Source organism: Gavialis gangeticus, unplaced genomic scaffold, assembly GCF_001723915.1.
Source record: "Gavialis gangeticus isolate Ggan-Ray unplaced genomic scaffold, GavGan_comp1, whole genome shotgun sequence".
Lineage (NCBI taxonomy): Eukaryota > Metazoa > Chordata > Crocodylia > Gavialidae > Gavialis > Gavialis gangeticus.
Genome location: NW_017729000.1, coordinates 6,316,925 through 6,330,057, shown reverse-complemented (window position 1 = coordinate 6,330,057; position 13,133 = coordinate 6,316,925). Strand labels below are relative to the sequence as shown.

General features: G+C 53.7%; 1 protein-coding gene across 1 annotated transcript in view; it reads right to left on the bottom strand.

Annotated features, from left to right (window-relative positions):
* Positions 1–13,133, bottom strand: part of FLT4 (fms related tyrosine kinase 4) — a 57,848-nt gene that overhangs the window by 15,212 nt on the left and 29,503 nt on the right. The window contains exons 10-18 of the mRNA XM_019505965.1: positions 12,495–12,657; positions 8,864–9,008; positions 5,572–5,680; positions 3,679–4,038; positions 3,177–3,323; positions 2,465–2,596; positions 1,908–2,014; positions 1,386–1,521; positions 480–584 (exon numbers count right to left, since the gene is read on the bottom strand). Of these exons, the coding sequence (XP_019361510.1) occupies positions 480–584; positions 1,386–1,521; positions 1,908–2,014; positions 2,465–2,596; positions 3,177–3,323; positions 3,679–4,038; positions 5,572–5,680; positions 8,864–9,008; positions 12,495–12,657 (1,404 nt within the window). The remainder of the gene's footprint in view (positions 1–479; positions 585–1,385; positions 1,522–1,907; positions 2,015–2,464; positions 2,597–3,176; positions 3,324–3,678; positions 4,039–5,571; positions 5,681–8,863; positions 9,009–12,494; positions 12,658–13,133) is intronic.

Below are 13,133 nucleotides of genomic sequence, written 5' to 3'. Positions count from 1 at the left end.
GCAGCAGCAAGCCCTGTGCAAGGAGGTAAATGGTCAGCACCCCTAAACTCTCGGCTGTGCCTCAGCTGGACCCCCACCAGGGCAGGACCAGCGGGACTGTAGTGGGAGTCTGATCCAGTCCCTCAGGGTAGCTTTCTGCATACCTTGTAAAGCTGGCCCTCCCTCCTCTGCAGCTTTTCCAGTGCCCCCGCATGAGGACAGGATGCCTTCTAGCAGAGGCCAATGGGAGCAAGGGGCTGAAAGCCCAGAGACCTAGAAATTGAAGGAAGCATGTTCCCTTTACGGCCCCATGCACCCCCCATCCTCTGCCAAGGGCTGCATAGACCTAGGGGCTTTCACCACGTGAGCACTGGAGAGGTGACAAGGGATTCATCTAAATCACTGAAAGTGGTTTCTGTAAGACACAGGTATTAGCCAAGCAGCCAGCTCCTCCCCTGCTGTCTGCCCCAGCCATCCTTCTTGCCTCCTTGGCTCCATACCTTTCAGCATTTTGACTGCCACAGTCTCACAGCTGTTACTCTTATGAATCCCGAACGCGGAGGCTTCCACCACCTTCCCGAAGGCACCATGGCCGAGGACTTTACCTGCCAGGAAGAGAAGGACAGAGGGAAGGTAGCACGCCTCTCCTGGTGACAGGAGAACAGGTGGCTCGCCTGGGGCCACGCCAGGAGAACGGGACAAAAACAAAACAGGAAAGTGGGAGGAAGAGAAAAGGGATGAAAAAGGAAGAGGAAGGAGTAGAGCATTTGCACTGCCCAGGTCGCTGCCTCTCCGGGGGCCATCATGAAAGGATGAATGGGGGAGCGGAGACAGACCCAGTGCTGACAAAGCACAGGAAGGAAGTCGCTTGCTGAGGTGAGGCACCATTTGTTGCCCCCGAGCGGAGTTTGTGGGAAAGGTGAGTGCAACACCTTGGAGCAGAACGGCGAGGGCGGATGGTGCTATTCCAGCCCTGGCATTCCCACACGCAGCCCTCTCAACCCTCCGGAGGCTGCGCAGGGAGTGGAAGTGGGGACAGGGGGTGCATGTGTTGGGGTGGCGGGGGGCATCTACTCCAGCATGCTCCCTCAGCAAAGGAGCCTTGGACTACCTGGAAGCCCCCAGGCTTCTGGCACCTTTGCTTCACAGGGAGCAAGGAGAGCAGGGCCCTAGAGTGAGTGGAGCCTGGGGACTCGGCCATGGCTAAAACCCAGGTATACAGAAGCCCTGGAGGAACAAGGCAGTGAAATCCAGAAGCCTACAGCGTGCCCAAGGGTGGTGGCCAAGTGTATCCTGCACTGGGGCCAGAAGCTGGGGACCCGATACTGGCAGGAGGCAGGGCACACAGAAGGACAGATCAACCCTCAGGCACAGCCCAGAGCTTGCAGTGCCTGGCTGCCCCTCACCTAAGCGGAGTCGCTCCCGGGGGAACTCCCACTTGCTGGAGTCGTAAGGCAGGTATTCGCACTGCTCCTCCAGGGGCACTGCGCCGGGGTCCATGATGATGGACAGGTAGCCGGTCTTGATATCGGCATGGGCGGGCTGCAGGAGTCAGACAGGGAGTCAGTCTCATTTCCAGTGGGAAGGCACCCTCCTCCCCGGCTGTACGGTGCCCTAACACCTGACCCTCAGGTCTGCTCGAAGGGGATCTCCTACTTCCCCTCAGATCCTTTGCTCTGTGCGCTTAGTCCAATGCCAAGGCTACCCATACTTCTCCCCAGCCTTGTGGCCACTGTACCTGGAAACAAGGCAGCCCAGGGAATCATACAGTGCACATCCTGTCAGTGATGTGAGAATAAGGTGCCTGCAGGTGCTGCTGGAAAGGTCACTTCAGCTGCTGTGCCCTCCCTCCAGGACATGCAAGAGGCTTTTGAGCTCTTCTCTCCCACTCCTACCTGCCCTCCTCCACCTCTCTCCCCACAACGCACCCTTCTGATATTACAGAAGATGAGAATGAGGAGGATCCAGAAGAAGACGGCGATGACCCCCGTGCCAATGAGGATGACAATCTCCACGTTGGTCTTGTCATCGGAGCCTGTGGGAGGTGGGGGACAACGGTGGGATCAGAAAGATGCTCATTCACCACTCTCCGCCCCAGCCTGGCCCACCCTTGCCATGTGCCCCGGGACATAGGAGGAGGCAGGGGTCAGAGGAGATGAGACAGTGCATTCCCCTCACACTGAGCTAAGCACAGGTGCTGCTGTGAGAGCCCTGCCTCCCATCAGAGAGCCCTCAGCATGGTCCAACACCTTGTGAGTGAGCCACGTCTGCATGTCTGTGGAGAATACAGCTCAGCGGCTCAGTTGCATGCTCGCTCCCTCTCCTCATGATGTCTTACCTACAGCAAGACCAAGGTGCCTTTGATCCCCACTGCACCAGCTCCCTCGAAGCCCGTGGAAGCAGTAGGGGCCCTTGTCTGCACCCCCACCCTAAGCCTCAAGAGACTGTTCCCCATGCATCTAATGGCTGGGGGAGCTGACGGTACCTTCCACAGAGACGCTGGCCGAGGAGTTCACACAGCCCTTGGCGTTGCAGACACTGCACAGGTAGAGGCCAGCATCCTCTTCTCGCACCCTCTGAATGCTCAGCCTCTGGTTGGAATCTGCCAGGTCAATGCCTGAAAGGTGCAGAGGGCTGCGGGTATCAGTGCTGGCTGGGGCAGGCCCAGGAAGGACGAGAGCCTCACACTAGATAGACTCAGACTCAACGTAAGACATACGCTTTATATAGGGAGGGTCATTTGCAAGTGGGGCCTCTTGCCCAGGGCTGCAGTGGAGTCCCCATCTCTGAATGTTTCCAAATCAAAGCTGGGTGCCTTGTAAGCGCTGTGCTCTAGTTTGAATAGAAGTTGATGGAGTGCAGACAATAGCTAATGCTACTAGTCCCTGGTGTGGTTTGACACCTCACATGAGAAGACCCTGGGGTGAAGAGACCTGGACCGAGCTTAGCTTCCCAGCTGTGCACAGGCACAGTACAAATGCACCTATGCTCAAGTCAGGTCCTGGTGTCATGTGCTTGGCCAGTGAGGACACAGTCAAATCATGGTGGAACCTAACATCCAACCCTGTTCCAGACCTGCTGTGCAGCACAGGGGCCTAGAGTCTAGACCACATCTACCTATGATAGCAGATATGCCTGGCAGTCCTGTAGAGGCAGACCCCCCCACCTTCTGCTCCACCCCTGCAAGCCAGATGTACCTGAGACCTCTTCCACCAGCTTCTCATCCTTGTACCAGCTGATGGCAGGAATGTGATTGCCGTCCACCTTGCAACGCATCTCTATCGAGTCACTGATGTTCACCCAGATGTCTGTCAGGTTCTGCTTCAGTCTGGGGATCTCCAGGGCTAAAGGGGCAGCATGCAAACAAAAAGGAGGTTGAAGGAAAACAGGAGCTTTACTGCTCTGAAAACACCTGGACCCCTATGGGAGTGGGAAAGAAGCCTACGAAGGGGGCAGAGGGAGCTATATAGAGCAATGGCAGAGCCCCAGCTTCTGCTGGCGGAGACACCAGTACTGCAAGCTTGCCCTTGCTGCTAACGGCCCATTCGCTCCAGCCCCTCCTGCTCCTCTCCATGTCCCTTGCTCTGCACATTTATGCAAAGCCTGTCCCTTGCCTTGTCTCCCTTCCACCACCCCAGCACATGGGGCCCATTTAGGCTTTGTGCATGCCCTCTGCCCTCCCGAACCCTGGCTCCTCACCCTGAACCGAGATGTATTTCTTGTGGCAGTGCTTCTCTCGGGTCTTTCGGTTCTGCACCTCGCAAACATAGTCGCCCTCCTCACCCAGCGAGATGTTGGGAATGGTGAGCAGCAGGGTGGCGTCGTTGGAGTCCGGTTTGAAGTGCAGCTCCCCTTGCATCTTGGTGGCATAGTGGTGGACGTTCTTGCAGTCGAGCACCAGCGGGTTGCCTTCCTCATCGTGTAGCTTGGAGAGGTTCAGCCGGTACCACTGCAGGTTCTCATAGGTGTAGTTGTCGGCGTTGCAGCTCAGCTGGAGGTCTTGCCCCTCAATGGGCTCCTCCGATGGCTGAGTCTCGATCTTAAATCCATCGGGAATGGCTGCCAGGAAAACAAGGCATGTGTGGCTGAGATTTATGGCTCATCTGTCACTGAATGGCCTTACAGGGTAGAACTGTAACTGTTTTGAACTCCCCGAGTCCACCCTGCACAAAGAAAGCTTTCCAGAGCACAGCTGCAGCTTTCACATTTTGGCAAGAAATAACTACAGCTAGGAGGGGTCGCAGGTGATGCACTGAAGACCTGAGCTCAAGTTAAGACCAGGTCACAAGTCCAGCGAGGTTGGGAGGTCTGAACCTTGCGGTAAGTCTAAGGCCCCTGCTACACATTACATACACTACGCAATGAATTGCACAATAAATTTAGACCAGCCACACATGCAAAGTAATTATCGTGTGATAAAAATGACTATCCAGCTATGAAAAGGGCCAACCAGCTATAAAGTGAGTTCTTGAAAGAGTGTAACAACTTTACCACTGGTTTCTACCCAGCTTTCATCTGAAAGTGTAGCAGGGTCCTAAGTGTTAAAACAGGTTTCTAAGCTGCTTCCACTAAAAAAGTGCTTGCACCCACCCTTTGCACATTGAAGAGGTGTGTATACAGACAAGGTAAGTGCCCACCTGCCCACACAAACAACAGCTCTGCGTGCATAGCCTTGTTGCTATTCATGTGGCTGTGACGGGCTCTTTACACATAGCGATGAAGACCAGTCTCCCCACTCCCCGAACCGTTTATACTCAAGAGCACTCCAAACCCGCACCACCAGGGCATCCTGCAAAAATCCCAGACTCTGCTGGACAGAGACTTGGGCCTATCTAGCAAGGGGGATTGCTGGTCAGGCCTATATAACGGCCTCTTATACTGCATTTCCCTGTCCTTTTTGTGCCTTAAGCCAGTTCTGGTAGTCTCCAAACTTTAACCACAGCTCTCCGGGATTCACCTCTTCCCTGCACTCCCACCAAGCACCTTGGGAATGGAGCACAACCCCTTTGGGCCAGTGCAGTTGGGGCATACAGCACTAGGGGGAGATCTTACACCAGACACACCTGAGAGCTGCACGCTCCAATTTTGTGGCTGCGACAGAACAAGGCTGCAAACTCTTCCTTCGGAGGCAGGCAGGAAAGTTGCAAGGGGAACAGAGAGGACTCTCAGTCACACTACCATTGTGAGTCCCTGAAGATGCCAGCACGGGCACCATTTTTCAAGTACCAGATGAGTTAAAGCCTGCAGCAGCGACCCTGGCTGGCACATAGTGACTTTTTACTTTGAGGCTGAGTTTGCTGCCAGGACCTTGAGATGGACCTGCTTCAGGCTGCTCCATCGGGTCATGCCTTGAACTGATTTGGCAGCTGATGCCAACGCATAATGTTAAGGGGAATTTCTCATGGTGAGTGCATGACCCAAGTCCTCTGGGATCAACTTGAGTGGCCTGATGGCTTTCCAGGTGGAGCTTACGGTGCTAATTTTGACCTACAAAGCCACATACGTCCTGGGACTGGCCTATTTGAGGGCCTTCAGACAGACAGACAGCCATGGAAGGGATGGAAATTGCCCTGGCATATTTGTGGTACTCACTGGTTACATAGAAGTAGATCAACCGCTCATCTCGGCCCACTTTGTTGGAAGCAACACACTTGTACATGACGGAAACGTTGGCTTCCTGGATCACCAGTTTGCTGACAGTCTGATAAAGGAAGCAAATGTCAGAATGAATGATAGGGGGAGACAGACTCCTCTTGGGCCAAGACAGGATAGGCAGTAAAACACATAGCAAATTCCTCTTCCTAACCCCCCCAAAAGCCATAAAGTGCTGTTCCACTCTGAAAAAAAGAGAGATGGTGTAAAAACTGGCCCCTTGGTCTTCAACAGGCTTCTGTGCATTTAGAAATCAAATCTTCCCCATCTAACATCTGGCAATACCTTTTTTGGCTTTCTGTGCCCATTGACAATGCAGAGCCAATACGGGGTGCATACACATGTATTAAGTAGACTTAAAATAAGGTGACTTATCTAAGCCAATTTAATTAACACACGGAGTGTATACATGTACAGCTGCTTGACATGGTGACAGCCATCTTGTGAGCTAAGTTGACTTACCTAATGAGACTCAAGATAAGACACCTAGGAGATGTATTACCTTACACTGCATTCAAGTCGATTCTACATGTGTACAGTCTGACAGTTGAGTCAACTTAAAAAAGTTAAGTTGACTTAACTGCCAGAAAGTTAGTACAGGTGTACGCACCCATGGCTACTAGATAAGGAGCAGGATCCCATTCCTAATCATGCCTCAGAAACACGATTGTGTGCTAACTTGAAGCAAGCGCATGAGGGCAAGTCTCCGGAGGGCTATGGAGAGTGTGGGGCTCTGCCAGTGGTCCTCAGTGCCCTCTAACTATTTAGTAGAGGTGAGGAAGAGTGAGAAGGAAAGACCTTGGATAGATTTACAGGTTCCAAATACAGGTTTGTGGGACTTGGGTTGCCATTTGGGTACAAAAAGCCCATCTGCTTATTTGTAACTGGGGCACAGGTAGATGTGGAGCTCTACCAGGTTGTTTTTACATTTTATAGTTACCTTTCACATCAGAAGGGCACCTTGGCCCTCATTCAGGAAAGCAGATCTGTTCAGCAAAGCAGTTAAGCACATGCTTACTGGCTATCTGAATTCAGTGGGCAGTAAGCAGATGCTTAAAGTATTTTTAGCATAAGGAGAAATTCAGGGGCCTGAAAATGCCGTGGATCTCACTGCTTTAGGCCATTTTTTCTGCATTCTGTAAATCCCAAGCTTTCATTTAGAAATTTCAAAAAAAGCCGCTCCCTTTTCCCATTGCCAAGATACAGCCAACACAAAGTAAACAGCTCTGTGGCTGTTCTGTTCGCTCAACATTAGAGGAAACTGTCTCCAGCAAAAACAATAGCATCGACAGCAAAGACTGGAATTTGCTCTTCCTCCACCCTCTTCACCTCGCGGAGGTACGGACTTCAAAGTGATGTGTTATTTGAGCACTTTCCCTTTGAAATGCTCTGTGGTACGAAACCCTGGTTCCTGCTTTTGAGTTAAAGCAACAAGACAGTGCAGAAAGCTATGACAATACAATATCTCAAAAGAACAAGAAAATGCAAAAACAATTAAAGTTCCTATAACAAGGATAGTTTGCTCCTGCTATGCAGCCTGGATGCTTTAAGTGCTAAGCATGAACAAGGACCCCAAGCACTTCAGCAGTGTGGCGAGGCCCAGAGAAGGAGTCGGAGGAGAAACACAATCTGAGGGCACGACTTCCTTTCCTAAGTAGCGGAGTGCTCTTCTCCCAGAGCTTTGGAGGCTTCCATTGGTTTCGCTGTCTGAGGTCCTTTGGGATATTTCATTAAAATAACCCCTGACGAGCAGGTGCATGGGAGGGGCAGAGGGGAAGAATATATGGGAAAGAGGAGGAAAGGGGCAGGAGAAGGAGAAGAGCCAAGGGAGCTAGCTGCTAAGAGGAAAGACGAAAGCCATGCTAAGAGGCACCAGGTGCCACCACCATCACCGGCGCCTGCTACACCTCTTTGTCACATCGCCCTTCATCCATGAACAACTAACCCTGAAGGGAAGGGTCTGGAGCAGAGTCGCAGGCAGCATCTTCCCGCCTGTCACCCTTTCTGGCACAGCGACGAATTCCTGGCCGGGGCGTTGGAACAGGACGGGACTTCGGAGGTGTGTATGAAAACAGGAAGTGACTTTAGGAAACAAGGAGCATTTGTTTGTTCTTGAGCCTGTATCCCTCTGTGCGCGTTTGGTGCCTGACACTCCAGCCCGGAGCAGGAAGTTAGTCATGGTGGGGCGCACATACTTCTGACACTTATGGCTACCAGAGGGATGGAAAGACACAGCTATTCAGCGCTGGCCGGGCTTAGCCATGTCACACGTCAGAAAGAGGGAGTGGAGTCCCTTCCAGGGAGGAAGCATGCTGCGAGAGCCAATGGCTTGGGCTCCAAGGGGCATGCATGCACTCCCACGCTTTCATTCACACCAGCACTGGCTGGGTGTCAGCGTTTCCACGCCACCTCCGTTTACTGGCTTTTCCCCCAGGCCAAACTGAGTCTCAAGTGAGTGGTTGTTATCCCAGGATGGTCAGAGTCCCATCCTGTCCTTCGGGGATAGGTCTGATTTGCAGCATTGGGCTGGCTTTCCCCAGCTGATTGTCTCTACTTCATGTACTGGGATTCTGCACCTGAGAAGTGATGCCTGTGTCCAAGAGCAAAAGCATGGGGGTTTATGGGACAGAGGAGTGTGTTTTGCCTCCAGGGTAGGGATAAGGTGGAACGTAATCGCAGCAGGGAACAACCTTCCCTCGAGGTTGGTTTGGCAGAGACAGGCTTGAGATGTTTATCAGGTTGCAGGGAACTAGCCTGCCAGCATTTCTCTGTGTCTTGGGCCCCCTCTCTCCCTGGCTTGGACTTTTGCTTCACAGCTTGGTTGTTGGCTGGCAGCAAACCCACGAGGCAACAGAAGACGGTAGTGGAAACCCCCCAAGATCTGCCCCTGGGTGCCCAGACATGCCCTCTGCCTTCCCCAGTTGCTCTGGATGGTCCAGCAGGCTAGATGGCGGGGAGCTAATCTGAACTGAACTACCAGCTGCACCGTACCTAGACTCCTGGCAGCCCCAGCCCTATCACCCCCCACTTCACCTTTACTAGAGATAATGATTCCCACTTCACCTTCACCAGAGAAAGTGATAATAATGATAATAATAATAATAATAATAATAAAAATTACCATTTTGGGGCCCCCTTTCTGTCTGGGTACCCGGTTCATCCATGCCCGCGTGCGGCCCTGACTACCAGAGAGCTCTGCATCACGAGGAGGGACCTAGAGAAACAGCCTCACCTTGTTTCTTCCTTCCACAAACTCTGTCCAGGTCTCGATGTTCTCAATGGGGTTCACAGCGTCCTGCAGCGACACGTCCTTCCAGTCCTTGCACTCGGGCATCCGGTCCCGCTGATGCCGCTTTGCTGCCCGTCGCCGACTGCGGCTAATTCGGCAGGGAGGGGAGAAAGGGAAGGGAGAGAGGGTGTTAGCTGGGAAGGAGACAAACAGAGGGCTTGAGACCCGGAGGGCTCCTTGCGCTGGGACAAGACACGCTTTTTGGGCTCGGTTACAATACTTCACGTCCCAATGGCATTTGCCACGTGGGCAGGTCTTACCAAACCCCTTGAGCTAGGCAAGAGGATTACTTCTGTTCAGAGGGAGACACTGCAGCAGGGAGAGGAAAGCGACCAGACCAGCATGGCCACTATTTTAGCTACAAGTTTGTCCTGCCCTCCGAAAGCAGGAGGAGGCTGGAAAGAAAAGCCGAGCCCAGTTTCTGGCTGTGCTCTGAATCCACATTATGATTCCCCGGAGCTGGATCCAGAGCGCAGAGGGCTGAAATGCCACCACCCGGCTCGCTGCCGGGGAGTGATTGCATATGTTTCTGCTCCCCCACCTGGTGGCCCAGGTCCACCGAAACCCCGCTGTGGGGCCAAGGGAAATGTCTCCAGCACAGATGCTGATGGCAGTGAAGAGAGAAGGGAGTGACTGAATCTCCTTGGCCCCAGTGCTTTCCAATGTGGGGGAAGGAGCTTGAGGCTGTTCAGCCTTTGATTTTCTAGGAGTGCAGAACCCAGATCTCATGGGCATCCTGGCAGTCAAATGCACAGCCTAACAGGGCTGTGCATTTAAGAAAGGCAGGTGGGCAATGTGGAAAGGAGTGGAGGGTCAGTCAGAGACCCCCGGAGCAGGGCACGAGGGTGTCCCTGGGGGAGTGAGCAGGGAGCATCCCCAGTCTGCGAAGGGGCTGGTGCTTTGCAGCTTGGGCAAATCAGGGGCAAGAGGCACAGGGCAGAGCGACTCTGCTCCGCGGGTGCATGGGGGTAAGGGTGAGGGGGAATCTGCCGGGAGCGCAGGGCAGAGGGCTCGGGGTTTTGCGGGCCCCAGGATCTGTGTAAACAACAGGAAGTCAGGAAGAAGCCTCCTGCATCCTCTGGAGCTGCACTAAGCAGAAACGCCGCGGCCTTGGGAGACAGTGCTCATAACTCACCGGCCCCGCTGCTTCCTGACAGGGCCACAAAGCGCTCGTGCGCTAGTGGAAATGCCCTGGCTTCCTTGCCCCTGGCAGCAGTGCCTTTGTGGCCTGGGTGGTTGTGCAAGCGTGACATTTCCTCCAGGCCCTGTGACTCTCCCTCTCTGCCAGCTCCTGCTGCCTCCGCTTCGCTCTCTGGATGCATCCGCACACAACCTTTCCCTTGAACCGCAGTGGGGACCAGAGAGAGAGCGAGCCCCCCGGAGCCAGCTGCCATTTGACTGCCGCATCATCTATTTTGAGCAGGGTGCGATAGCGCAGGGACGAAAAGACCTGGGACCCGCTACACAAGCAGCTCTTCCGAGGTGGCCTGCCTCAGCACTACGGGCAGTGAGGGATTTTGCAGGGGGAAGTCTAGCGTAGACAGGGCCTCCCAGACACCCCTCACCTTTACAACTCATCATGCTGAAGGCCCTGTACTGCAGAGACCTATTCCTGCCATAAAAGGCCAGCAGGATCCTTTCCAGAGCCTACATCAGCCCGTGGAGCTGGGAGAGAGGACTGGAGGGTCCCCTAGCCCCCAGAGCCTGAGCATGCACAGCCCCTCGCCCCTGCTGCTCTGGTTGTAGGTCCCGCACATCACAGGCTGTCAGCATTTAAATCAAGAGAGGGTGAGGAGCAGGTGTCAGTTTTTGCCTTAGCAAGGGGCAGGGAAATCCTGGCCTGGAGCTTTGCACCCGACCGGTGGTGAAAATGAGGCAATGACAGCGAAGTGAGATCAAGACCACAGAGCTGGTCAGTACGAGGACCCAGGAGACCTGACGCCTCCCAGTTGACAACTGGTTCCCGGCCTTGCCTCCCATTGTGCTATGTAATGGTGTAAACGTTATACGTGCACACCGTGACTAAAGGTCTGATGGGTCTGCAATCATTGACCACACGACCTTAACGATGTCACGACCTGCTCTTCCTAAGAGGAGCGCCTCGTGTTACATCACACCGCTTTGGTGGGAAAGCTTGCAATGCTCACCTATGCTCCCGAGTGGTCACTGTGGGATCGACTGCAGTCCGTGAGACTGCATGATTGGTTGTGCATGAGATGGACAGGAGTGGTGCGGTTCAAGAGAGAGCTGAGGTGGGTGTGAGTGGGTGTGCAAGCTGCGGTGGAAGAGGTGTGTGAGCATTGGGCAAATACCATACCCAAGTTGGTGATTTCTGGCTCACATCAAGTGGGGGCATCCGAATCACAAGACCTCCAGGCTTGGGTCTGCATGTAGGATGCCTGCCAATGGATTTGGGAATCTCTAAAGTCTCAGGGTGAGAGCCTGGGATGGAGGACGCTCGCCGGTTGTAGTGCCATACGGGGTATTTTGAATGATTGAGTTCTGCCTGCTCCATCAATATGGTGGTTTTTGGAACGATTGAGTTCTGCTCAAATCGATACGTTTTGGAATTGATTTGACCTGCAACACGAAATGTATTAATAAAAAAAAAAAAATTGGTGTGAATCTTGTGTATGACTAAGGTCCGGTGCTGTGAGGCAGGATGCACGGGAGGCAGTGGGAGTTGAGAAGGGAGCCTGGGCCGTGGGAGACGATACTCCGAGACAGTGGAGTATACTCGAATTTGGCCTGAAGTACATCCTGAACCTTTTGTCTGAAGGAATGGGTAACATATAATTTATCCCTTTTCCAGTGATGTGCCGAGTCCCCGGTGGGAAAGGTACAGAAATCTTCACTGGGGGAGAACAGGGGGTGGTGGAAGAGGAGCTCCACTGTCTTGGGGAGAGTGCTGATGGGAGCGAGCACTGTTGATTTTATGTTTCCTGTTATTCTCTGTATATTTGTGTCGTCTGTTTACACTGGTTAATCTTCCATGGTTGTTGTCACTATTATCTTTTAAATACAGTCTTGTGGTTGAACTTTAACTGTGGCCCATTTTAATTATCGCCTTGGGGTGGGGCCAGGCCGTAGGCCAATGCCCGGAGGTATCTAACTCCTGTGAATGCACCATTTCTTTTCGGGACCCAGGATTTCTTTGAGAAGGCCTAACAACCCTGATTGACTTTAAGAAGCCCTGGTTCTTCACCTTCTTGCTCCAAGTCGTAGACAACACCACTTTCCAGGTACCAAAGCGCTGTCCAGCAGACAGTCTCCCCCACCCTGTCGGACATGCCCAGCTCTGAGGGTCACAGAGTCGGAACCACACAAAACGAGGGTCGAAGGGACCTCGGGGGGTCACATCTCATGCAACCCCCTGCTCCAAGCAGGACCAGCCCCAACTACTTCATCCCAGCCAGGGCTTTGTCTAGCCAGGTCTTAAAAACCTTTGAGGATGGAGAGTCCACCACCTCCCTGGGCAGCCTGCTCCAGGCCCAGGAGCTTCTCCTGAGTGACCTGACAGGGACCCGGGTGCCCAGTCCTCTCCTCAAAAAGCCAGGATAGGAACAGGACTTACAGGCTGCGTCGGGAGAACATCCGGCAAGGCATCCACGGCCTCCACTGCCACTGGATCGTTTCAGGTGCTGGGATGCCGTAGACCGTGCAGGTGAGGGCCTGATGGCTCCGGCGGGAATAGATGCTCGGGGAAGACGCTTCCTTCTCGTGGATGCGCGGAGGAACTGAAATCAGCAGAACGGCTGCCTGCATCACCTGGCACCATGCTGGCTGCCCCTTTGTTGAGCTGCTATCTGGACATGACCCCTTCCCTGTCCTGCTCTATTGAAAGATGGGTCTCTGGAGCGCTCTGGGCTTCATGGCAGCTGAGTCCAGCCGCAGGAGACTCCGGGAGGCTCTTGGCCAGGTGGTGAACTGATGCAATGGACCTGAACCTCTGAAATGTGGAGGTGGGTGCACGGTGGGTGCTGCAGGGTAGGTTGCACTTAGCTATAGTCAACACGACTGAATCCTTCCCCCGTGGGACATCACTGATGTATCACAGCAGCTTCTGGCAACCCACCACCGCAGTCCACTCCTGGTAGGCCCTCTCAAGCGGCACATTCAGCACAACCAGACCATCCCAACAATGGGGTCCCTTCCTCCTGCCTCACCTTTCCCTGCTCAGACGTGTTGTTTCCATATTGAAGGGATGCAGGAG